Source organism: Anticarsia gemmatalis, chromosome 2, assembly GCF_050436995.1.
Source record: "Anticarsia gemmatalis isolate Benzon Research Colony breed Stoneville strain chromosome 2, ilAntGemm2 primary, whole genome shotgun sequence".
Taxonomy (NCBI): Eukaryota; Metazoa; Arthropoda; class Insecta; order Lepidoptera; family Erebidae; genus Anticarsia; species Anticarsia gemmatalis.
Window position 1 is genome coordinate 5,293,138 of NC_134746.1, and position 26,736 is coordinate 5,319,873.

The 26,736-nt window shown below is 37.5% G+C and overlaps 3 protein-coding genes across 3 annotated transcripts in view; 2 read left to right on the forward strand and 1 right to left on the reverse strand.

The window, feature by feature from the left end:
- Positions 1 to 14,301, forward strand: part of jbug (filamin-type immunoglobulin domains fbug) — a 73,828-nt gene extending 59,527 nt beyond the window's left edge. The window contains exons 30-54 of the mRNA XM_076126155.1: positions 38 to 186; positions 317 to 389; positions 505 to 672; positions 962 to 1,131; positions 1,374 to 1,466; positions 1,730 to 1,874; positions 2,519 to 2,604; positions 3,077 to 3,269; positions 4,354 to 4,575; positions 4,880 to 5,043; positions 5,834 to 5,984; positions 6,269 to 6,517; positions 6,831 to 7,051; positions 7,335 to 7,542; positions 7,647 to 7,775; positions 8,070 to 8,234; positions 8,544 to 8,701; positions 9,143 to 9,325; positions 9,692 to 9,836; positions 10,058 to 10,291; positions 10,588 to 10,761; positions 11,122 to 11,297; positions 11,719 to 11,880; positions 12,235 to 12,414; positions 13,323 to 14,301. Coding sequence (XP_075982270.1) covers positions 38 to 186; positions 317 to 389; positions 505 to 672; positions 962 to 1,131; positions 1,374 to 1,466; positions 1,730 to 1,874; positions 2,519 to 2,604; positions 3,077 to 3,269; positions 4,354 to 4,575; positions 4,880 to 5,043; positions 5,834 to 5,984; positions 6,269 to 6,517; positions 6,831 to 7,051; positions 7,335 to 7,542; positions 7,647 to 7,775; positions 8,070 to 8,234; positions 8,544 to 8,701; positions 9,143 to 9,325; positions 9,692 to 9,836; positions 10,058 to 10,291; positions 10,588 to 10,761; positions 11,122 to 11,297; positions 11,719 to 11,880; positions 12,235 to 12,414; positions 13,323 to 13,460 — 4,136 coding nt within the window. The 3' untranslated portion in view covers positions 13,461 to 14,301. The remainder of the gene's footprint in view (positions 1 to 37; positions 187 to 316; positions 390 to 504; positions 673 to 961; positions 1,132 to 1,373; positions 1,467 to 1,729; positions 1,875 to 2,518; positions 2,605 to 3,076; positions 3,270 to 4,353; positions 4,576 to 4,879; positions 5,044 to 5,833; positions 5,985 to 6,268; positions 6,518 to 6,830; positions 7,052 to 7,334; positions 7,543 to 7,646; positions 7,776 to 8,069; positions 8,235 to 8,543; positions 8,702 to 9,142; positions 9,326 to 9,691; positions 9,837 to 10,057; positions 10,292 to 10,587; positions 10,762 to 11,121; positions 11,298 to 11,718; positions 11,881 to 12,234; positions 12,415 to 13,322) is intronic.
- A 140-nt stretch (positions 14,302 to 14,441) lies between these two features.
- Positions 14,442 to 17,437, reverse strand: LOC142978188 (uncharacterized). Its single transcript, XM_076122521.1, has 3 exons — positions 17,208 to 17,437; positions 15,744 to 15,941; positions 14,442 to 15,288 (listed from the first exon to the last, which is right to left on the reverse strand). The coding sequence occupies exons 1-3, from the start codon at positions 17,290 to 17,292 to the stop codon at positions 15,116 to 15,118; spliced, it is 456 nt and encodes a 151-aa protein (XP_075978636.1). The 5' UTR covers positions 17,293 to 17,437; the 3' UTR covers positions 14,442 to 15,115.
- A 3,376-nt stretch (positions 17,438 to 20,813) lies between these two features.
- LOC142986251 (uncharacterized) lies at positions 20,814 to 24,799 on the forward strand. The gene is made up of 6 exons (XM_076134647.1): positions 20,814 to 20,927; positions 21,661 to 21,820; positions 22,215 to 22,345; positions 22,670 to 22,733; positions 22,902 to 23,013; positions 24,632 to 24,799. The coding sequence occupies exons 1-6, from the start codon at positions 20,864 to 20,866 to the stop codon at positions 24,797 to 24,799; spliced, it is 699 nt and encodes a 232-aa protein (XP_075990762.1). The 5' UTR covers positions 20,814 to 20,863.
- Positions 24,800 to 26,736: the final 1,937 nt, after the last annotated feature.

Consider the following 26,736-nt stretch of genomic DNA (forward strand, 5'->3'; position numbering starts at 1 on the left):
AGGGCGGGGCGGAGAGTGACGTGCACTTGGCGCGCAGGGCCCAACGGCGCGTCCGTGCCGGCGGCCGTGGCGGCGGCGGGCGCGGCCGTGTTCCGCGCCGAGTTCGTGCCGCGCGCCGTGGGCGAGCACCGCCTCAACGTGCTCGTCGACTCCGTGCCCATACCCGCCAGCCCCTTCCATCTCAAGGTCAGAACACTATTTTTACCTTTAATATCTATTGTTCAAACTGTACTGCCTTCTATTTTCACTGGGTAGTTCAAAAGGGACTGTATTGTACAAATTATAGTTTTAATCAATTATTGTTGTGTTATTTTAGGTGTATGATGTTACTGCTATCCGAGTCAAGGATGTCACGCATGGCACCGTCGGTAAACCAGTCACATTCTTGGGTAAGTGGCAAACACAAATCGAAGAATTTATTCACATACATTTTGCATAGAATAGTAGCAATTCGAACTGAGTCAATTAAGACGGAATAACTAATTTGATCTTTCCTTGGTACAGTGGAGACGATGGCAGCGGGTCCCGGCAACTTGGAGGTGACAGTAAACGGTGGGCGTGTACCAACGGCTGCGGCGGCGCAAGGCGCTCACACGTACGCGATTAGTTTCACACCACGAGACCCTCGTCCTCATACTGTGGAGTTACGGTTCAATGGAGATCATGTGCCTGGTAAGTACTTTTGTTTAGCTATTATTTTTACTTATCATGCAACCTTAGAAAGACTGTTTAACAGCTAAAGAATTTAATTAAGGAGTTTTTGCATGCCTGGTAGTTTTTTTTTATAGTGCTTTAAGGGTATGTTATGTTCCTGAAGCGGGTCCTAGTATCTTCCCTATCTATCTATCCCAATCCATCATCTCTCCCAAATCGGTAGACAGTTAATTTTTTTTAGAAGGGCGAATGGTGGAATAGCATCTTTTTGAAAATAACCTTTGACTAAAACATTTGTACCTTACAGGTAGTCCGTTCGTGTGTCACGTGTCAGCACCGGCGCGGGTGATCGGCGCGGGCTCAGGAGAGTCGCCCGACAAGGTGTCCGTCAGCGAGGCGTATACGTTCAGCGTGGACTCGCCCACTTCACCACACGTGGAGGTGCTCGGACCAGCCAGGCGACCGGTGCCAGTGCAGGTAACTAATACTGACATTACTGTTAAAAGCTTTTTATTTGACTTTTATCTCGATACTTCATACAGTAAATCAAAAAGGGTTACAATAGTAGTTGGCAATTAAAGAGAGCGAACTGTGACTCTCTTGCCTACCTTTTCACGAGCAACTTGCATTTCATTTCTAAATTGTCAAGTCAAAGAGAACAATATTGCCAAAATTGTGCTGCCTGTGTCTTGTTGAAATGTTTTTTTGTTTGTTTGTAGGTATCAGCTGAAGAAACTATCGGGGAAAATGAAGCTAGCAAACGATATACCATTTCATTCATACCTGTCGACGTTGGCGATCACAGCATTGAGGTAATAACTTCTTACATTAGGTTCCACTAATAATTAGTTACGGATAGATAAGCTGATAGAAAAAGTAATAGCGAATGCATAAAAACTGACGAAATATAATTTGCTTAGCTTTGAAGATTACCTGTGGGTAATCGTCAATGGTATGAGAAGCTGAATGTTACAACAGTTCTTATAGACTTATTATATAGGAGCCTTTATGTAATACTTTATAAATATCACAATTTGAAGTATTTTGATGTAATATTTTGTATAATCATGTTCAGGTGCGCGCGGGTGCAATGGGCGGGCACGTGGAGGGCAGTCCATTCCTAGTGAAGGCATACAGCGCGGCACGAGTCAACGTCACCGACATCTCGCCCGGAGTCGTCGGCAGACCTGTCTCCTTCACCATCAACGCTTCACATGCTGGTAAACTTCTTTCTAGTATACGTAATATTTATTAGTGGAAATTGATTGTTCACATGGGCAATGACAATATTTGTAGACAATGAAAAGGGTACTTGATTGAGTTGACAAAAAAATGTAAAACTCGTCCAAGTAAAATGTACATCCAAAATTTCTAAGTCATGTTGACTGCCTGAACTGAGAGAATCCACATGTTTATCACTCATTTAATACTCTTAAAGACGTGATAATTGAGTGGCAATCATTTTTAAAAATTGTCTTATTATCTACTAGCCAAGTAGCCGATTATGTTGTTTGTTTTACCTGCATTGATGTAATGGATCCGAAGTTTAGTATTCCAGTGAATTTACCGCTATCAAACGTCATTTACCTTTCTACTGTTACGTCATTGTCATTGCTCATGTCCTACGCAATAAATTGCAGTAACAATATAATCATAATTATTATCAATCAATTATGCATTCACCTCTACACAATTAATCACAAATTTATCCTGTGAGTCCCGATATAATAAGCACATGCATACTGACAACTAATTTAATACTTTTAAAGCTTTACGACAGTAACGATGTGTTTGAAACTCTTCAGTACATTAGCTCTTTATATAAAAATGTGTAGATATTTAAGGAGATTGTCTTCCGTTTCAGGTGCTGGCAACTTAGAAATAATAGTCGCTGTGAATGGAAGGAATGTGCCGAACTATGTACAAAGTGAAGGAAATGCCAGATTTAAGGTAAGAGCTTTATATTGTGAGTCGAGTAGCTATGGCTCGCAGTTTTTATTGAAGTTACTTTATTTCTATATGTCACAACTTAATGTTTAATAGCTTTTATTTAAAAGATATCTTTATAACCAAAAGAAGTGCTATTTTTTCCCCAGAGATCTTAAATAAGGCTACGCTTTGTATCTTTAGCAAAATGTGCAACAGTAGTAAAAATAAATTTACTTCCCAAGATAAGCGCATTAATGAAACAAGTGAACGCTTATCCCACCGTGCACCTTTTTTAGGAAACACTGCAGGTGGTGCACGTCCTTGAGTTGCAGGATAAAATAAAATATATCATACATTTGTTAGAAATACTTTCGAACAAACCTAATAAACTTTAAGGTTCCCTTAAATATAATGATGATAAATTAAAATTCTTTTACTAGATACCTAGAGTCATAGTCTAATAATTCATATTATTATCATTCTGCCCTCTTAGGTAAACTTCAAGCCAGTAGAAGCAGCGCCGCACACACTGTCGGTCCGCTTCAACGGCCAGGCGGTCCCCGGCTCGCCCTTCACTTGCGCCGTGACCGCGCCCGCGCCGGCCGGGGACGCGCGAGCCTCGGGCCCCGGCCTGGTGTCCGCGCCTAGAGCTGAACCGGCCGATATACACCTTACTGGCTTCCTTTGTAAGTATATAATGTTCACTATATCGTCTATATCATTTTATATCAATGCAATAAGTCCAATTTTACGATTTATACGAAAACGCTAAACAGTATGAATACACAAACTTAAAATACAAGATATAGCCAATTACAAGTTTTCACTAACAAAAGCACAAATAACTTAAAAAAAAGTTAAATAAATGTCAGCTGCGATCACTGGTAAATATCTACACTTTGGTGATCCTATCAACACTAGTCTCTATACTTATAATTTTTTTGCCTAACTGCTGTTTTTATAAAGGAAGAATCCTTTATAAAAACAGCACAGAACTGTAATATATTGGTAAAGTGTAAAACCTAAAGTTTTGATTTATAATTACGTCACATTAAGCAATACAAAATCAGTTAGTGTAAATATTGATGAACGTTCAAAGTCAACATTGTTTAGGTTAGAACTAGGCATAATGGCTTGTTGTTATGTATTGTTTGTGTATCGCATCATTGTTTATACGAGGGCTTATTGTAAGAAAATGTGTGGGACAAGTGGCTCGCTGAGTGTTAGTGTAACAGATGACGTCGCGGAGTGGCCACTTGCGCTCGTTTCTGAGGAGTTGTGTAAAATGTCATTGTACGTCACCTTATACAAGTTAGCTTGTAGACTGAAAACAACTAGCAAGTTTAACGTTGTGCTGTTGACAAGTGGGTGTTCACTTCACATTATCATGTAGTTTGCATTTGTTTTTGTGTTCACCAGTGGATAAATTTGTTATGTCGGTGTGGTTTTTGTAAGCCTATGGCATAAATTATACCTTTTTTATATACGAGTGTACTTTAAATATTGTTGTTCTTTTAACAAATCTATATTCAAGCTCTAAGTTTATTAGTTAACCTGAAAATAGAACAACGGAACTCAGTTTTTTAACTACTGTAGTGCAATAGACTATCCGCAAGTCTATAAAAAAACACCATATGTGATACAGATTCTACAGAATATTATAGATTTTACGTATTTTTTCTTTTTAAAAACGATGCGGGCTTATTCAAGATACCTGAAACTAATCACAATCTATTTTCATGGTAATAAAATAGTGTCTTTGTTATACAGCGGGTGAGCCAACAGTATACGTAGCTGGTCCGGGCGGTACGAACGTGCGTGCCCGCATCTCTCCTACGGGCGAGGGTCGGTACACGGCCACGTATACGCCCGAGGCGGTGGGCCGACACACCGTGCAGGTCACCTGTGCAGGACGACACGTACCTGGTTCTCCGTTTACCTGCAACGTGTATGATGTTAGACGTGTTAGGGTCACTGGATTGGGACCTGGAGGTATGTAACAATTGTTTTATCCGTTGTTAATGACTTACTATTATGGTTTCGCATTTACATTTCCAATATTACAATTATCGGGGAACAAAAGTGGCCCTTAAACTGTATTTTCAACTTGTGTAATAAGACGTTTCAGGCTGTAGAGGTTGTCTTTTTAATAGTTATTTCTCCATATTGTCTCCATGTTTTTCTTTCTTAACTCCCTTTGTCAAAAATGGAATAGTCAGCTAAGTCGCCTTATTTTATTGGGAACATATCAGTGAATGTACTATAGTGTTATGTATTATCAATGAAATATTTACAGAACTGGAGGGTACTCTGGAAGGACTGAGCTTAGATGACGGCGTGGATGAGGAGCGAGGGGTGGAAGTGGGCAAGCCGGTCACGTTCAGTGTGGACGCCGCCGGAGCGGGTGAAGGCACGCTCGAGCTTGTCGTCTCTACACCATCCACTACTGTTAAAGCAGAGGTAAGGCATTCTTACACTATTTTGGATATCTTACAAACTTACGCCAGGTTTACAGTTTATAAATTAGTGTAAGATACTTATTTGCTAGATATAGTGACAGCAAAATGTATGAAAAACAAATGTTACAATTTAATTTAACTAGCTGTCTGATTGTTAGCCTGAAATAGCGAAAGAAGAATTAAAGATTCTTAAAGATAATCTTATTACTTGCAGATAATATGAATTTCATTAGCTAACAATGATATTGTAAGTTAGTGTTTTCGTGATGTAAAGATTTAACAAACGAGGACGCGTGTTTATTTACTTTACGATCTAAACAAAGCTTTATTTTTCATTTAGAATAAACATAAACACTAAACCATACTCTCACACACGATTCAGTGAACGACAACAAAACGTTGTGTAAATAGCACCTGTTATTATAATCTAATACAAATAATAACATGTGTTTGTTATATTGAGGAGCTCGTGGCTTAGTGAGGAGCTCGTGACTTAGTTAACAACAGCTGCGTGGATCTCTGAGGTTAAGCTACGCTTGCCGAGGTTGTTCTGTAGATGGGTGACCATCTTATACATATCGGGTTCCTCCGTGTTTCGGAAGGCATGTAAAATTGTGGGTCCCGGCTGTCAATATCGAAGATTTTTGACAGTCGTTAACGTTAGGCAGTCGCTTCATGTAAATCACTAGTATTCAGCTGCATCCGGTGAGACTGGAAGCCGACTCCAGCATAGTTTGGAAGAGAGGCTAAGCCATGATGATGTTTGTTATATTGTATTGTGTTATATACAGGTGGTGGCAGTTGCCCGAGGTTTGTACGACGTGACGTTCGTGCCGGTGTCGCGGGAGCCGCATCGTGTGTCCGTCACGTTCAATGAACAGCCTGTACCTGGCAGTCCGTTTGTTTGTCGAGTCAGCGAACCACATACTTATGTACAAATCGGTAAGTAACGTTTAACTATTTGAAAAATATATATATTAGAGGTGTTATTTATTAAGTATTTTGACGCAATACGTAGTATCACGACTTGTTTTAAGTTACATGCAATGATAATTTAAACTTGGGTAACAGGTAAACTTCTAACACATTTTTAATTATTAAATGAACTTCAAAAACACTTCTGGCACTCTGATACAATGACATGTGAAAGGGACAAAAACACCATCCTTAAGAGTTGAGTGATGTGTCTGACTGCATTTTATTTACATACTATTTTGTACATGCAGGTGGAGTAGCCACAGTAGAAATAGACGAGAACTTATCAGACGTAGAAGTAATATCACCAACCGGAACGAGAGTGGCTGAAGCACATCTAGAAGACACCGGCCTGCTAACGTTCCCGGCCAGTCGCGTGGGAAGATACGTGGTGAGGAGTTCAAGGGGACCGGTAGCCGATGTGGAGGCGCTCGACGCTTCCGCCGTCAAAGTACTGTCTATTGGAGACGCGGTGGCGCACCGACCGGCTGTACTCACCGGTGAGTTCATCTACTTTGTTTTTTTAACTTCTTAACTTCCTAACGAAGATTGTGGGTTGTGCAATGATCTCTGTAGATGTGATCGCCATGCATTTTTGTTCAGACGTATTATACTTGCAACAATGTATTGTTTGAGTCGCCGAGTTGAGTTCTAACGACTACTTAAATGCAGTTCACAGTGGTGTTTGTCCGGTGTAAGCGTTTAATGGACGTACGCGCAACATTGACGTCGTTTTGTGTGTTATGTGTAACTACTCTCAAAGAGGTTTTGTGTGTGTACAACTTTCGTTTAAGAGACTTTGTGTGTGTGCAGTGAACACGAGCGGCGCAGGCAACGGTCGTCTGTCGGGTCGCGTGACGTGCGGCGGCGCGGGCGTGCCGCACTCGGTCCGGCGGCGCGGCGGCGCGCGCCAGGAGGTGGTGTGGCACCCCGCGCGCGCCGCGCCGCACCGCCTCACGCTGCTGTGGAGCGGCGCGCCCGTCGCCAACCTGCCGCTCATCGTCGACGTGCAGCCCGCGCACCACTCGCAGGAGGTACGTACCTGTACTATCATCGGGAGCTAGTGTGCCACCTTAGAAAAAGCCAAGCGAATGACCTGTGGAATGTATGCAACCGTTAGCGCTTCCTGCTTTCGACGAAGCAAGATTCAAGATCTCAGTTGACTAGAAAAATATTTGATATCCCAAAATCAGAATCAGACCCATTTATATTATTAGAAAATGAATCATCGGCCATTAAAACCACAAACGAAACTAATAACCTAAATACTTCTAAATCTATCAGCACAATTTTATCCAATGATCGTTCATAACGCAGGTTGCAGCATCCGGGCTCGGTTTATACCAAGCGCAAGTGAACAAAGTGGCGTCGTTCAGTATCGACACACTCGGCCGGCCGGCGAGAGAGTTCGACGTTGTTGTCTCCGGCCCTGGCTCGAGAGCACTGCCTGTAAGATGTTATCAGACCAAGTCGGGACTGTTGCAAGCTGAATATACTATCACTGAAGTCGGACAGAGCACCATAGGTGAGATAGCATTTCCAAAAAGACTTAAATTTGACCCCATTGCTAAGACTCCGTTGTCTATCGTCGTCAGCATCTTATTCATTATTTTCTTTGTATATTTGCAGAAGTACTACACTTATCAAAGCCGGTATCTGGCAGCCCGTACACGTGTGAATCATTTGATCCGAACAGAGTGATTATATCAGGACTACCTACAGGAAACATTATTGCACAGACACCTATCAATTTCACAGGTAAATATTTTTCCTCACATAAACATAAATGGGTTTAAAACTTGCATTTGTTAAAGTGATGAAGAGCCCTTCAAGTTCACCACGTTTATTATTAACAAACTTTAGTATTAAGAAAGTGCAAAAGTCGATTTCTTTGCATCTTAGTTAAATGCAAATTACGACACCTTATGGACACAAGGAACATAGGAAAGGACATAAGGAAATTAGATCTGTATTTTTTCGATAGATCTATTACTTTTACCTCAAATTGTATGAATACCTTGTCTAATACTACAATGAAATCTTTCTTTGCAGTGGACACAAAAGACGCGGGTGTAGCGGAACTAGAAGTGGTGTGCGAGGCGATGGGCGAGCGGCGCGTGCGGCTGCCCGTGGACATCCGCGAGGACGGACACACGTACCGCGTGCGCCTGCGGCCCACCGTGCCCGCGCACTACCGGATATACATCACTTATGGAGGTAAACACGCGTTTTTTATATATATTTTTTTATTGATATGAATTATAATAATATAATGCTAACTGAGCGTAACCAAAGCAAAAATAATTCATTTTTGTCCCGATTTTCTGGTATACTTTCACAGTTAAGTTCGAAATTAAATCTGAAATAAAACTAAAGATATACGACTTAGTTTTAATACGAAAGCCTACGTTTCGCGCATCTCTTATAAAAATTGAGCTATATTTAAACTCAAAATACTTTTTAAAGAATATTTTTCGGAATAAAGTTCGTTATAACAATCATAATATGTGGTATAATTTGTCCCAGGTGCAAATGTATCGGGCAGTCCAGTATCGCTAGGCATCTTGAGCGGGCGCAGCAGCAGCGTGGCGCGCTGCGCGGGCACGGGGCTGGCGCACGCTCATGTCGGCAAGGAAGCTGCCTTCACCATACACTGCACAGAAGACACGCCGCCCACTGTACAGGTACTTACAACTGACATTTCCAACTCGTAATAAATAGGGAACTTTATTACTAGTCCAATTGGCTACTTGCTCTTGATAATATGTCTAAATCTCGTTAGATAAATATTCGCAAGTTCTAAGCTACCGATACCCTTTACAATGTTTTTTGATTTGTTTTAATGAAATCTTAAACATTGAATTAATATAAAAAAATAACATTTGTATACAAAATGTCTGACCCAGAAATTAGAAATTTAATTTTGGTACGTGCAAAATAAACATTTATGTGACTTCGTTTCTCATAAATGTGCCTTAAACTATTCAGTAGTGTTTTGTATATATATATATATATTTTTTATCTAGCCAATTTCTGTGTCTCACTGCTGAGCAAAGGCCTCTCCCTAGACTTCCAGACTTGTATATTTTACATAATAAATATTAAATAAAGAATTATGTTTTCAGGTTGAAAGATTAACGACAGAAGACAAAGATGACAACCAAGAGTCCGGTTTATTAGAGTGCCGAGTGGTGGCAGGTGCGCCTCGAGAGTGGCTCTGCGCTTACATACCATTAGTAGTAGGACTATATGAAGTCAGGATATTCACCAGCACAGGACCACTGCCTGGCAGTCCGTTCTCTGTTAAGGTTTGTACTACCACTCTAAATACATTTTATTATTTAAATAATATGTAGCCAATTGGAAGACCTACAGGAACGTTTAAGAAACCTAAAGTATTGTTTGACAAAGATCGCCGGAGTTACCGTATAAGTAATAGTAACTTGATTAATCATTGAGATAGAGTCTATACTTTTATACTATTATTATATATATATGATATATGATTTTGATTATATGAGATTTTGAAGATGAATGATATGAGATTGATATTTATATATATAATTCTGATGACAATCGTTCAAGGAACAGTATAAAAATTAGACTATCCAACTATTTGCCAAAAAAATAAAGAGGAACTCGATCAAGATATTAATTTCTTAAATTTATTTTAGGTAATAGACACATCAGCAATCGTGCCTGTCGGTGGATGGGGCGCGGACGGTTCAGGACGTGTGCGAGCGCCGTCCAAGCTTGTTCTTGACACTAGCAATGCAGGTCCCGGCACGCTAGAGTGCCTACTAGCTGGCAGGCATCAACGTAAGTTTACGTTTATAACATATTCTTACAGCCTATATTGAAAAAGAAATACTTCCTTGACTTTACTTTGCACACGGTTTCGTCTGTGTAAAATACTTTTTAACTATATGTAACATTAACTAAAATTTGGTTCATACTCGAAATGTTCTATTACTCCTATAATGTTAAGTGGATGTGTTTATTCTTTGCGATTATCAATAATTTTATTCGTTTGTTCCCAGGTGTAGAAACAGTATCAGGTCGTGCAGTAGTGACACTGTCAGGCGAGTCCCCTGGTTCTAACGGCGGCGGTGCGGGCGGAGAACAGGAGCTAGAGTTAACATACAACGGTGCTCTGGTAGCGGGCGCGCCGAGGCGGGCTCTATTAGCGCCGGGGGCCAGTGCCGACCGCGTCACGCTCGCTGGACGTGGGCTGGCACATGCTGCGCCACATACACCCGCCGTATTCACTATAGGTGAAAATCTCATTATATATAATTCACATTGCTTTCTTTAATGTTCGTAAACTGAGATCGAAAGCTCATATGCCAGGGATCTTTAATGACTACTCAATTGATTAGCACCAATCCTAAAATTTCTCATTACCAATTATTCGTTTGAAGTTCTAAATAAGTCTAAATGATAACCTAGTGTGGTTGTAGACTAAATACCAAATGTAATAATAATAAGCCTAAAAGACGAAAAATCTATTGCAAAATAAACCAGAGAGATTTTAGAAACCTCATAATGAATTTTCCTTTTTTTCCTATAGATGGTAGCGCAGCCGGTCCGGGCGCTCCGGAGGCGTCATTGATGTCTCCCGACGGCGACAACATTCCCGTTGCGCTAGCAGCCGCTGGTCCTGGACTATGGCGAGCTACATACACACCCAGACAACCGGGAGAACATCAGCTTAGAGTGTTATGGGCTGGAAGACTTGTCAAAGGTGAGTCACGATTGCCAATATTGCCAATATTATTATAAAAGATGAGATAATATGTATATGTGATCTTAGTAGTCCGCCGTATGTATCTTTTAATGATAAAAACTTAGGGCTTCAGTTCCGAAACAACTGATAAAACTGCTTGTGGAAATGTAAATGTCGACGTATACGTTACCTATGACGTATATGTGTACATACGCACATAGTAGTATTCAATAAGACATATTTCAACTGTTATTTGTTTTATTTTTACATGCAGCTTAAAACACAAAATCAAGCAAAGGTACTTGTATTTACGTATACGTTATATCACGCGCATTATTACTAACTATATTGATTACTAACGTGTATGATGTGGTGCAGGTTGTCCGCTCACGGTGAACGTGTCGGGCGGCGCGGAGAGCGGCGACGCGTCGCGCGTGGTGTGCTCGGGCTCGGGGCTGGCGGGCGGCGTGCTGGGCCGCGACATCCGCGCCTGGCTCGACACGCGCCGCGCCGGGCCCGGCGAGCTCACCGCGCACTGCACCGGACCCAACAAGGTACACACACTACTTTACTTTTACGCTACAAAATTGATATAAATTCTGGTATTTGAGGATCCAAATCCGACGCCTTCGCATTTTATGTAGCGTAATGTGTCGGAAATGTACGGCTAATTAGCCTCTCTGAATATACATACATATTTAATTTCTTCAATCTAAATACTATCGTAGTTGGTTAGATGGTACCTAGTCTAGAGAACTGTGACAAAACATCAATCAAGAATCTATCAAAACTAATAAAGAGACATTTAAACTTTTTTTGTTTCAAAGATGAGAGAACCTACGTACCAACCCACTATACAGCATGATTGACATACTTATGTCAATCACGCTGGCTGAATAACAGCCAGCGTGATTGACATAAGTATATTACTTGAAAAGATTTATATATTTACATATATTATTTGTTTGTGTTCAGGTGGCGTACTGTGAACTATACGAACACGGTGACGGCACGTTCACGCTGAACGTGAAGCCGGCGGAGGCGGGCCGACACATGCTCAGTATACAGTTCGCTGGTGAGCACGTGCCCGGCTCGCCCTTCGTGCTCAAAGTCGCTGGAGCACCCGACCCCTCCAAGGTAAGACAAAATACCGAAACAGTATCAAAAATACATCATATAAATATTTATACACGCCTGTTGAACTCAAAAATGCAGCCGTATACATGAGTTACACCCGCGTTTCGCCATTTATTATATGCTGTCAGAATAATAAGTAGCGAACAAATTGCTGCATGAATTAAAATTCTAATATTAATTAAAGCCTGACAGCACTTTATCTGACCCGCGAAACGATCTTATCCAATAGCCGAACCACATGATTTACCTATATGCAGTCAGCAGTACATAAATCAAATAATTAACATAATTACTAAACTGTAAATTCGCTTTATTTTATGAACACGTCCTAAATATTTGTTGGTGTTTTCATAGGTCCGTGTGTACGGTCCGGGCGTGGAGCCAGGCGTACTGGCGACGTTCCAGTCGCGGTTCTTGTGCGACACGCGCGGCGCGGGCGCCGGCCAGCTCACCGTGCGGGTGCGCGGGCCCAAGGGAGCCTTCCGCGTCGAGATGCAGCGGGAGAGCCAGAAGGACCGCACCATACTTTGTAAAGTAAGTAACGTACTGAAATTTCTATTCGTTATAATAATATTAGCTTTCGTACTCTTAAGTCTTGATTCCTTCCTAACCTGACGTCGATGGAGCGCACTGTTGTTGTTGCGTATTAAAGTAGAAAACCTACGTCCGATGTACGGGACTCACGTTCGCTTACAAAGCAACTACAACAAAAATCTGCATTTAGTATTGATATGAATGACGTTCGTTTCGCTGTTCCTTAGCCAACTTTTGACTTCCTAAGCCATATTAAACAATGTATTCATTGTTTTATTCTATAGTTTATCTTACACTACTCACTTCTTAATTATTATTATTTAGTTTTTCCAAATCACGGCTGTCTGAACTAAATAAAGATTCAGATAAAATTAAAGCTATTATCAGATAATTACGCACTCGAACCTATTTACAACATGTATAACGTGATGAAATACTGATTCACATGACTAATTGATAAATCATACTAAACGGCATGATTGCATGTGTTTTTAATATTTGATACGATGTCGAAATGTCATTGTTACATTACGCAAACTGTAGTTTCATTACAGGTATCGTATGCACTTATCTGATAAATTATATTGACATAAACAAAAAGGTGTATTTTGTCATCAAATGGGAATAAAATGTTGGATGGTAGCAAATTCTCATATATAATATGTGAATTTTTGCTTTAATACTAGACCAGTCTCCTTTGTTAGACAATCGTTTCAATGTCGCCTAGCCAAATGTTGTTGCCTAGATCTTTATCTATTTCTTCGAAAAAACGCATCTTTGCTATCGCTTAACAATTGTTTCCAATCTATAAGCTCCCTAGATAGAAATATATTGACTTCCTTTTTTGAAAGTTTTTTTATTTTCTCTGTGGTATTAAATGACTCATGAAATCTGTTCTCTACGTGCAGTTCTCTCCGACGGAGCCAGGCGACTACCGAGTAGAGGTCCGATGGGCGGGCCGCCACGTGCCCGGCTCGCCGTTCCCCGTCATGATCTTCGACACGCAGGAGGAACTGCGCCGCTACTTGCAGGCCAGCGCGGCTTGATCACATACGCGCACTACACACACGCTAACATCCTTTGGAAGACAATCGATAAACAATCGTTTACAGTGCACGTTAAAACGTATACCGCAATTGTGTGTTCGTGTATTAAAATAAACAACTTTTTCAAATTATAACATCTTTCATATTCATTGGTTTCGATGTGTTCGTGTTGTCTTCCAAAGGGGTTAGCTAATCTAAAACATGTTGTACAAAATATTGATTTATTAGCCACTTGTGAATTAAATCATGGATTATGTTCATTCTGTAACTTTATTATCTGAACAAAAGTGTACAGTATAATTGAAATGTGTCATTCAACACTTGTATAAAGTTTGATTAGATTTCTTATCCATCTTTATTGAGTAATACACAAACCCGAACTCCAAGAGTAGCTACGACTGATTGTGAACGAACAAAATTAAGTTTTTCGCAAATCTTCAATCAATACATCCGTCCATGAGATATAATAAGTTAGTGTAGACATGCATTATATAATAACTGCAGTTGTTCGATTATTTACTGAAAACGGCGCCATTAAAATAACGGTATTTAAATTATGAATTAAGAGAATCTCTGTATTTTCTATAAGTACATGCATTCTAATGCAAATTTCTAAATATAATATAAGACATAAATGCATAATAATATGTTTGTTAATATTTATTAATAACGACATTAGAATTAAACTCATTTAACTTGTAACTAACGAGGTATTTGTTTATTGTTATTGCGCGAACTAGTAACACTAGTAGGAGTAGGAGGAGCCACACCGACGTGAAAGTTCGCGTAAGCTGCTGAAATATTCAGTTACTAATTGTTAATAAATGGAACTTTATAAAAACTTTGTATTTTTATTTATGACGACATCCTTTTTGCATGCTATGAGCTATCATTGCTCTAGTAAGGCTGCGAGCCACAAGAGACTAAAAACGCGTCGCACAAATAGTTAAAATTTTTCAAAGGAAAAAGAAATACCCTCAATTCTAAAATTGCTACCATATTTATTATCCTTAGAATTACTGATGAATAAATTGTACAAAAATTATAATTCTGTCATATTCATATAACAAATACATTTTTATTATTATAATTAGTATCAAAAGATATCCCTTATTCTTTGGTGAGTTATAAATCAGGCATACATCGCAATATCGCACCTAATCACTATAGTTTCATTAGCACATCTCTAATTTGTGTTGACCTTCTGAATACGATTCCCAGAGTTAAGAGTAAACCAATTATCTCAATATTTGCAGAGGTCATTCATCTTACTTGATTAAAGATTTAAGGATTAGTCAAGCTTCTAAAACATTGTTTTTCCTATGCAACGAACGCGACGCAAGATTACAAACACGATGCAAGTGCGATTGCTCATTACATTTTGAAGTATCGTTTTTTTTTTTAATTTATTTTTACGTTGTCTGTCATCGCATCGCATTCTATTTTAAATTTCATAAAAGAAAGTATAAGGTATAAACATATAGGCATATAACTCATCACTGTCACATTTGAAAGAATGAGGCTTAGCCGTAAGTTTTACGTAACATGTGGGTTGGCATACTGAAAAACCATTTTCGTCATGAACAGCAGTGTTAATTAAAGTAATTGTTAGTCTTGGTGGTCCTGAAATAACTTAGGTAAGTAAGTAGATATATTCAGCTCCGAGGTTGATATCTGAATGAAATAGTTCGTCTATCGGGGTAGGCTGGCAGCGCGTTACCGCTCGTGCCCGCTATCTGAGCTCGTAATGCGTCCAGACTCTGCCACAGCTGCTGCATCTGACCGAATATGATCACTTCTAGCCGTTGAATGGAAGAATGTAGCTCTCCTGTAGACAAAAGAAAGTAAAGTTTCATGTGGTATAATTTATGACGCTTTTACTGCTGTCTGACCGTCCTTAAGATCACTAGTTAGCAATACCAAAAATCTGTCGTGCAGTGGTTTAATTTATCACTTCCTTACGTTACGACATAACTATTGTTTGCTGTAAATTATTTTTATCGTTTAGTGACTGTCGTATCTAGCCGTCCCCACTGTCACGATAATCTGTCATCACTGCAAAAAATGTCGTAGACGACAGTAAGTCGTGTCGTTCTATATGTGAACACCTCCATTTAAACATATAAACCACGACACTTAAAACTACATGATTGTCTGTCGTCACGACACAGTGGGAGCGCGCCCTAAGGTACTTAATAGATATTTAGTTTTATGTATAACATACATTTATCCGTTGTATTGTTTCTAAATCTTTTTAAAAAATGGAGATAAAATTTGACTTACTAGAAGTCACAACTCCGTGTAGCCTCCTGGTAATGGTAGCGTTAGCAGTGGCGTTGACTTCTTGCGTCTTGACGGAGCACATCGCTCGCGCTTCCTCTCGCGGCCCGCTACCATGGTACGTAGAGTTACGCACCTCTATGTACGGCTGTTTACTACGATGATCTGGCACATTGCTTATGCTGTATGCAGGTCCACGAGCTAAAAGGTAAGAAAACGTGATGCTCATAAAATAGTACAGAAAAATAATTTGCTGACATCCGTTGCGTAGTAGTTAGGGTGGTCATTGAAGAGTTCATTCGATTCCCACGAGCAGTAAATCCTTATGTGATCCACAATTTATTTTTTGGGACTGTCGTAGTTTTTGTCCGATGGTTGTAGATTGTAATCCCGCGACACGAAAATAAATTCCATTGCAAAAGCTGCCTTTAGTAAAAAAATGACCTTAAAAATAAAAAAAATGTACCTAATCCCGAAAGGCTTTAAGACCCTAACAATTTGAGGTTCACCTAATAGGTATAGTATAATATTACACACGTGGAGGCACAGACAATGTGTGTTTAACGGAAAGGCTAGACGGTGACAAAAATTTTGATCATAACCATGGCGGTAAATATAATTAAGAGTAAGTACAAGCTGGGAACCTAAGTGAAAATAAATTACGTACGAACACAGGTGAACATTTTTATAAAAAAAACCCGTTAATCTTATGGAACCCTAAATATTATCTACCAGATAAAAAAAGTAGGTCAGTCAATTACGAAGCATCTGTAAATTGGTCCTGAATTCGTTGTGGATAAGAGCAATAGACACCTATTTGTTCCGCTCTTGAACTTTTGGAAGACGACAACACTATGATCTTTGAACGTTAAACGACCATTTATCATTATCTTTCGAGCATGATTATGGCAATTAATTGAACAAATACTTACTTACAGTAGGTAGGTAAATGTATAATTAAAAATTGTATCAATATCGGATATATCTCTTGAATACATGTCATATAGGTATGTAAAGTATGGTATCGTGACAGCATCCTATCCTATTAAGATGAAAGAGGTAAAGTTGACAGAAGGGTACTAGGTCTAACATTGGAAGCTCTACATAAAGTTCTTCTATCTATCTGGGTACGATCATACCATCATAAGTAAGTACGTTAGGCTTTAAAAGTACAAAAATATTAGTCAAAACTCTTGTAATTATCAATTGGTAAAATTAAAATGTCTCGAAGATTTTGTAGGTACACCAGTCAGGTAAGTGATCGTTAAAATTGATTGCCAACTTTAAAAGCTCACGTAAAAATCACTTTTCGGATTCAATTAAGTTACACTTAGATGCCTTATGGATAATGCTCATCTTGAATTTCCCAAAGACAGTATGAATTGTAAGATTTCTGTTAAGTACGAGATAATTATAACTAAGAAACAGAAAAACCACGTAAATCCAAAATAATGTAACTCAACTCACTGTGATGGTAATACGCCGGCGCTGTCGTAACGTGCGTAACAATCGTATACAATAAAACCGAAAGTAGTAAAACAGTTCGCCACATGTCGACAATTTAAAAACCACTCAATTTTGAAAATAGAACCCACAAATCACTGGCCGAATATTTTTAAAACATTGTCATATTTTCCCGCTAGTTAGAACTTTTTCGGGTGTCTCGATGCGAGCGCTCTATGGTGTTCCGGCACAGTCCATCGAATACTGAACGAGATGAAGTCTCTGTGCACAGAATAAATAGCAGCCTATACATTGACAAAGTTGTCTAAAGCTTTTATGATAGACCAATTTAATTACTCTAATAAAATTTTCTGTGACTACTAGTCTAGGGTTATTCAGGCGTTCTAGGCACAATTGTGAATGGGTACATAGTCAACCAGTAGGTGAACTCTACTTTTTAATTAAGTAAAATACTTCTAAAATAAGCTTTGCTGTTGACGAAAAAATCTATCACAAGTAACAATTAGGTACATTATAAAAATATTGACCAACCTCTAAACCTGAATCAATCCCTTTTCTATTAGGGAACATTTTTTTCAGTAAACTGGGCCCTTATCTAATTTTTGTAATTTTTGAATATAATGTATTCCTTAGATTTCCTTGACTTTGAAGCATTTTCTAGCAAATAAGCTAAGACAAAATTAAATAATAATTATATTGCGCGCTTCCATAGTTCTATACTCATCCTACGCCGTAGTACTTACGTTTCTTCAGGTAGGCGGGGCTTATAGTACCTACCTGTAGGGCCAAGTACAACACGACCTTGACGAGAATAGAGCTCAGAGCTCCTATATCAACGGGAAGCAGATACGAATTAGAAGAATTTATTGTTTTCACACCAACTGTTAGTTATTTTTAACTAAACCGTTCGACTTATAGATTTATAGTTTCAACACGAAGACGGTAACTACTCAAATAACGATTCATTTACACGCTTACCGTAGTTAAGCGGTTATTGTACTGAACTAGATTTTTTTTGTAAATAGGGAAGGAAATTCTTGTATTGAAGAAATAAATTCAAATTCCTAGAGCGATAATTTGCTTCAACCAATAGACCAATACAAGTTACAACTACATAGTCGCCAAACAAATGAGATCTAAGGATCTTCGCGTAACGTACATTCGTACGCACCTAGAATTTAATTACCATCGTATTAATTACTACTCGCTTCCTTTCGTTATGCTCCATTTCTGCTACAATTCAGTGACCCAATTCTAGAAACGCTCACAAACCGATCATCAAACGCTAAATTGGGAATAAAAAATAATTTTACGGTCAAAGTGTTGGGTATTAATTGATTTACGAGTTTCATGCTCCTCTATTAGTTATGTCAACGGTTGTTTGTTGTACATGACGTGAGTTTGACATCTGGCATGGAGGCTAGAGCACTCATTCGTAACAGAAATATTAGAAGGCAATAAATCGTGGTGGTCTGGTCGTAACTATCGATGAAGCAATCCACGGGACAGTTGTATGGATGCACGTTATATCACTCATAAGCTGACGTGTGCATCCTCTGTTGACATAATTGGACTGTAAACTGAGCTATAAATAAGATGCTAGTATTGCCCCGTTGCTTTACTAGTCGTAGGAATAGTAGCTACATGTCAAGCCCTAGATTCTAGACTTCAAGCTAAGCTTTGGTCACGGTTGCTAAAGACAAGTCCGTATTAATATACTCGTATTAACTTGGAGACACAGTTATAAGAGCCTATTTTTGTATAATAACTGCTTGTTAAAACTGTCCAAGCTGGCACCAGCTTGGACAGTTTTACGAATCTAAGTTTACAAACAATTACAATCGCTCTCTTTCAGGTAGAGATAAAAACAACAAACGTAATTAAAATATGATCAGTGATCACATAGACTTGTTCATAAAAACAGTTGTAAGTGTGTCAACATATTGACCCGGGTGAATTTTTGTGTCAATTGGTACGTCAGAATATGAAATTTAGGACATACCTAGTGGCTATTAAAAGCTGAACATATGACGTAAGTCCTAATTTATGTTACTCAACCCTCCAAGTATAGGCACGAGTTTTGTCGCGTTGGAACTTAAGTCTTAAGAAGGATGTGACACCCAAGGTATAATATAATACGCATAAAAGCTGTAAATAGTAATTAACTCGAAGATAATATGAGAGCACAATCCTTGTATTGCCTTTTCAGGAAAAACAAAAACAGCGTAACGACAGCATAGTGCAATGTGCTACACGGTGGTTATGAGTGGCGATGTTTTTTACCAAAACAAGGAAAAATTGTACGTAATCGAGACGTCTGTATCGTGGGTGTACAATTGTTATAAAATATATTTCTAGGTCGTCCAGGTCAATGATCCATACATATTATGTCTATCGTAGTTTCGAACATGATCATTCTTCAATTGTAGAGTACGCCATAAACATTAGAATGCCTTTTTAGGGAACACAATCGTTTGTCTCGTACCTCTGTTATGGCTACGTTATGCAATGTCACACTCGACAATACACACATAAAATCCTAGTCTCACCAAGACGGGTGCGCCGATTCAGTCACAGATATGCATTTAAAAACATTTTATCTTTTAAATCGTGTCAAGGACCTAAATAACATTTGGATCATTGTGTAATTCTAGTCGGCATGGGAAAAATAATTCAATTAGAATACAAATGGTTATTTACGACTGTAACAAAAGTATGTAAAGGAATATTGGCTTTGCCACTGACCGTGAAAAACATTGAACTGTCCAACAATTAGAGCGAGCATGCAGGCAGGTTGGCGCGCATTCAGTTTGTGCATTGGTTGCAGACTATGAGACTTCACTGAATGAAATGTTCGGTTTAATTTATTAACATCATTTGTACTGCCTTGACATTTACGATGTAGTTTATAATGCAGTTTGACGACTTCGTTTTTGTGTTAATCTATGTTTCCAACGATTTTACATGTGTGGGTAGATTTATGAGCATCCTTGTATTATTTTGTCAAAATTCAATTAAATATGAATAGGTAAGTATGGGATTTTTGTTTTAGAAAACGATGAACCCTCTGATAAAGTTCTCGTATTATTATAACTTAAAAATGTTGTTGAATATACCTAATACAAACTATCGTGGTAATTATGACGAAGGTAATGAATAATAATGATTGTAAATATTACTACTGTATGTAAACGTATGGAATCCCTTTGATGCAACAGACCTTTGATGTTATTAATGTAAATAAACAGTTACGGGCCGCGACGTAACGTAGTTTCCGATGAAGTTTCCCTGTAAATGAAAACTCATTTACCTTTTTCATGATTAGTAAAATTTTCGTTTCATATTTAAAATAAGCATTAAAAATACTTTAGAAGTTCAGATTAATATAATTTTAAAACATTTTTCGTCACTTCGATGACAAAAATAATGGTAAACAATCATACTAAGTTAACCAATTTTATAAGAAAACAGATGACGGAGCCTTACACAGTAGGTAATCTATAAAATTATCAGTTAAGAATCCGGTTACGAAAGTGCATTTGATAAAACTATAATACAAACATTTGGTAAACAAAAATTTATTGTGTGGTCAATTAGATTCTGAATTGTGGGCTAAACAGTAAAGACGTTATACAAAAACAAATAATATAATTTTAATCATGACCTTTTTAATTGCGTCTATATTTCTGTTAACCATTTTAAATCAAAGCGTGTTATGTGTTGGTACGTACTTCTATGTTAAAAATATTCCATTGTTAGGTTTTTTTTTTAAATCTTTATTTGACAAAGGTGCTGGTTCAAACAAGAACATGTAACCCCTACAATAACAATCATATAAACTATGCAACTCCCATAAATACAATAGCGATAAGGCCGCCATTTGTACTATTATTTCCATTGTTAGGTTTAATGAAAACTATTTGATTTTTCGTAAAAATGATCAAACACCAAGTTGGATAAAAAATAAACTAGTTTATTTGTTAAGCATATTATTATTTATATACAGAATTAGTGTAACTGCAACATTTTTTTTTATTTTGATATATTTTGTTTATAGTGTCATAATTAAGTAAAAAGTTTGATCTATTATAATTATCTCCGCTAAAAAATACTGGCCTAAACTAGGGAAAAAAAACACCTCCAAGCCATTTACAATTTAAAAATGTAAATAAAAATAAATCTTTAATGGCTTTTTCAAAGTTTTTTGACGATTAATGGCCAGTGATTTTATCTGATCAACGATATTGTTAAGAATGAGGATATGAGTTGAAAAGTTTGGTTGTATTTTCTTTTATTAAATAGAGAAGGATTTTTTTTATTCGGTGTAAATATAACAATATCATTTTCTATGATTTTTACAATGATGTAGGTATATTTATTGGCATGATTACTTTGTACACTAGATTTATTCGTTAGTCTATTATTAAGAAGTAAATAATCATTCATGTTATTTCAGATGTGAATCCTATTGAACGGCTAGATACGGAGGCAGGTATTGGGGTCACTGAACTAATAAGAAATGTAAAGAAACTCGGTGAAATAGACATTGATATCGCTATTCCGGATCCATTGGAGTTCAACGGAGTCGAGTTGAGTGTACCTGGAGAAATATTTAGGTAATTGAATAAGTATTTGAAGCAGGAATTCCAATGGATTCTTAAAGTCTTAACAATAATATTCCTTTCTAGAAGGTATTGTTGTTAACAACTCGTTTACGAAATTCATTTTTACTCGATCGCGAATTACTGTAACAAAATAATTTGAAAATTTATGTTTAGGTATTCCTGAGAAGTTCAAAGTTACTCTTATGCTCGAATTAGTTCATCACATAATACATATGGATTTGAATAAGTTGCAGATAGCAAACCCAAAGGTTCCAAGACATGCGTAGTTCAATGTTTCATTCAAGCTATTTATTAAAATCTACTTTCAGAAGTGTGTTCAAACGATTTAAAAATATCAAACCCGTTTTAATTGGTTCTTATTTTATTTAATTTTCCTTTTTTTCAGTGCGAATGTGAGCATTTCAAAAGGAAGCTTGTCTGGTTTGAGTGATGTGCGTATTTTGGACATTAACCTCTCTACCACAGAACCCACAATAGGATTTAATATATTGATTCCTGTACTGAAATTACATACAGGTAATGAAGCTATTTAATTTAATATTTTTAAGGCACTAAGGGATTTAATCCATAAAGTTACCTAACTTTTTTTTAATACAAGAGAGGCAGTACCCAGCAGTGGGACATTATAGAGGGCTATTTTTTTTTAATATATAGGTAACTGGTGAAGTCCAACCGTAGTTCGACAGTTAGATCTCCCCTTCAACAACGGTTGGACTTCATCATATACACGTTCTAAGGTCTATGGCCAAACAAAGCACAACAACGACAAACGATATGGCGGTGAGTCTTAAACTTATACTTAACTATTCCTGACGTGACATCTTCTTGTCCTTATTACAGATTATTATGAGCTCGACGGGAATATTTACTACGCGGTACCAATCAAAGGAAAAGGTGTAGCTCAGTAAGTATATAAGAAAAGGTTTTTGAAATACACGTCTTAGTTTAAACATTGCTCATATTGATTAAATTATTTTTTCGAAAAGTGATAGAGTTTCTTTTCCATAAAGGTCTAAAGTGGTTTAGAAATCGCATGATTAATGTATCTACATATGATTTAATAATGTTACAGTTTTGAGATCTACAACATGAAATTCTGGGGAACACTACATTTGAAACCGTCGTTTAACTCGATACTCCTGGACAAACTCGAGGACGGAGACTTCAGCATAGAACGCATTGTGGTAAGAATCATAATACAATAATGTGTAAAAACTATATTAAAAGTGTCATTTAAAGTGGCAATGCTGCCAGTCTTTTGGCCACTTTACCTGAGCATGGCGACACGAAGATATTTTATGATGCCTTATCTATTTCTATACTTATAATAAATCTGTAGAGAGGTCAATTCTGTACATTGAATATATTTAAAAAAAAACCAATGGGGGATGTTTGGTAACGGATACTGATACCGAATCTGCAATTTATAATTTTCTTTTCTGTCTGTCTGTCTGTCTGTCTGTCTGTCCTCCGTCTGTATGTGTCGCTATCACGTAAAAACTACCGGATAGAATGCACTGAAATTTGGTATATGCGTAGAATAAGTAGTGGAGCAATTTCTAGGATACTTTTTATAGCATAAAATTTCAAAGATTTTTAGAAAATTGAAAAAATACCTAGAAATCGTTTGAACCTGCGTTTCCCTAAAGAGACCATAGATGGCGTTGCAATACATTTCACAACATCCGCATATAGTTAACGCGGTGCCTGCCGTATCGATACCTATTGTTTGCACCAACCAATAGATGGCGTTTTAGTCCGCAACACAGCATGTTTTTCCTAATGAATTTATTTTGATTGCTTTATTGTAAAAAAAAATACCTTTAAAACAGGCTATACATTTATAAGATTTTCGAACATAAATGTTGTATGATATATTACACAAAAGTGTTGGTTTACGTGGGTCCGGTGCGATCGGGATATCCTAGATGGCAAACCGAGTAATTTCGTTTGTTGTCGTTGTTCGCCGCAACTGACAGATGGCGTTGTTGTTCGAATCACATAATTATTTAATAACCAAATTAATTGGTTGCATTAAGGAAATTAATTGGATAGCTATGAAACAGACTATGTGGTAAGTTTTAAAAAATAAACAACGGATGATATAAGTATAAAAAATAATTACGGGTTACGCGGTTTCGGACGTATCATCGCAAGTATACATTTTTACGCGTCTGAAGAGCTCCGGCGCAGATAGGACCTATAATAATATTCTGAATCCAGACGGGTAAGCAATGGTCAGTCTATTATAAGGTATTATATTTTACACTGTAAACTGCTACGGATACAGACGAGAGCGAAAAAGAAGGTAACCACAGGAAATCAGGCCTGCCTGAGCCTGTGTCACATTGTGTGCCTTTCGGGTCCCTTTCGTAAATAACCATTAGATGACAAAAGAGTTGTTAACATTTTTATGTGTAGGTGTATCGAGTGCTTCGCAATTCGCGTGCTCAAACGAATAAGCAACAGTACGAAATTCACGCGAGCGGAGCCGCACGGGTCAGCTAGTTTTAACTATAATTATATTTGAGATGTCAATTAAAACATCAGATATTAGTTTTCGGTTTCTGTTAAAACGTTCTTAATGGTCTAGAGCTTCGTAACATGCCCCGAACAACGTATGTATATGGCACTTAGCTCAGCACATACTAAGTATTTCACAATTTTAGCTTTCATAAAACTCTTCGGTAACATTGGGTAATCTGAGATCAACGAAAACAGCTTACCTACCTTACCTATTAGTTAGTCCGAATTGCTAGCACTCGGTGGGAAAGTTCATAATCAATTTCAAATCTGTTACAGTCTAACACAGAGTTCGACCACAATATAGACGACATCATCAGCGCGTTGATAGAAGACCTCCTCGCTAACTATCTGAACAGATTCAGTAAATACATCACTGCTACATACAGTGACACTGTTATTGAATACATTAATGACGTCTTGCAAATGCTTGGCAATAAAGTTTAATTAAATTTCGTGTTTTATTTTTATGTCTCATACGAATAATTGGTCAAAAGAGTTGAATTAATTTATTTTCTTGCTTAGTTTTTGGAAATAACAAAATGATTGTCCTACGCCTGAATGTGAAAATCTATAGGCAATAAGAATGTACCATTTCAGATTTAGAAACCATTTCAGTTATTGATTCAAAAATAAAAAGGGATTTTCTCACGAGGATTAGTTAGACTAGTCGCAAGAATTAGTTAAACTTTTAATAAATTTCATTCAGAACACTACAAGTCATCATAGCATCAAATCGGGATTCAGGATCCGTGCTCCCACCGATCGAGATCCTTTTCTGGCTGTCGTACGTAACTTTTGAAACTTTGGGCTGATTTGGGCCTCTGTAACTTTGCTTCAATTTAGGTAATCTGCAAGTACCCAATCGCATCCATCCAATAGTAGACAACATTGAGAAATCAAGAAATTATGGACAAGAACTTATTCTACTACATCACACCTAGATACGTTAATGCTATATCAAAAAGGTCAGGCACTGAAATAATAGATTTCTAGCAGGCGTTCTGTTTCGTTCACTTTCATAATTAGGTACAGCTACTAAATTATATTTATTCTTAATTAATGTTTATGTTAAACTAACAAATGTGATGAGATTTTACATATGTTTTTATATATCCCTTAGAAGTAAATAATCAAATTAATTAAGATTGATTTGGTTAATCGTCAGCTATTATTTTTAATAGGACTTTTGACTTGATTAGTTCCAAAGGTAAATTAATTAAAATATTATGATGCTACCTAACCAGTTTTGCAGGTAATCTACGTTTTTATTATGATCATCATCAAATAATCTTTAATCATATTAAAGTAAAATTATAAGAACGAGTGCAGACTGCATTGTACAAAGAACTTTTAGGAAAAATTTTGAAAGTTATGTTCAAGGCAAGGGTGGTCGTCGTGTGTAAAAATTGATAATATCTACTTAGGCCAACAAAATCTAAATAAGTTTCTCTTTACTCAAAGACCAATAGGCATTAGGCTATATGGTTTCTAGGAAATACCTACGAATCAATGACATCATTTTAATTAACATTAATTTTCATAAATAAACATTAACATTTGATTTTTATTTAAGATTTTCGCATTCTACTTAAGTTTTAAAGACTGCATACATTAGAAAACCTGTTTGCGTTTACCTGTTTGTAGCATAATTCAAAGTTGTTATGGTGAAGTAAATAAAAAAATACAGTAAAATTTCAAGCATTTGCTTGTTTTTTAATTCAGACTATTAACCCCCGGTTTCTGATGTACATCTAGCGGTAGGTTATCTATTCAATAGCGTTTAAACTCATAAAGAAAAACGCAATTGAATTGATAAATTACCGCTAAATGTACTCAGAAACCGGACATAAGTGTTGCAGACTTGATCGTCCAATTGATCGGGTTTTCCCGCATAATTTACAGACGGCACTAGGATTCCACGCATATATTATGATGAGTAAGACTATTATTTCCAGGTCACGTTTTTCCATTCGACATTGGAATTCGAAATCGAGTTTTAACACTGATTTTGTGTCGAGACAGCTCCTTGTGTGACCTCATGACGTGTTTTTCGAACTCAAGTACAAAATCAAGGTGAACCGACTGTCCACGAGCAAACGGGTTTAATATCGAGTATTCTGACGAGTTATAACTAAGTAGCGAGGTATCGCGTCAATGTACACAAATCACGCAACTACTGTACACAATAAAGTGACGACATACAGGAAAATTATACTGAAAATTATCCCAAGTATAAAAAATGTAATATAGAGCATTGTTTCACAATTATCAAACAAGGATATGTAAATAACCTCTCAACTTTTGCATAATACTTCATAAACCTAACTACTTACAGTGTTAATTTTTACATATACCCACTAATAAAATAATAGCGTGATAAT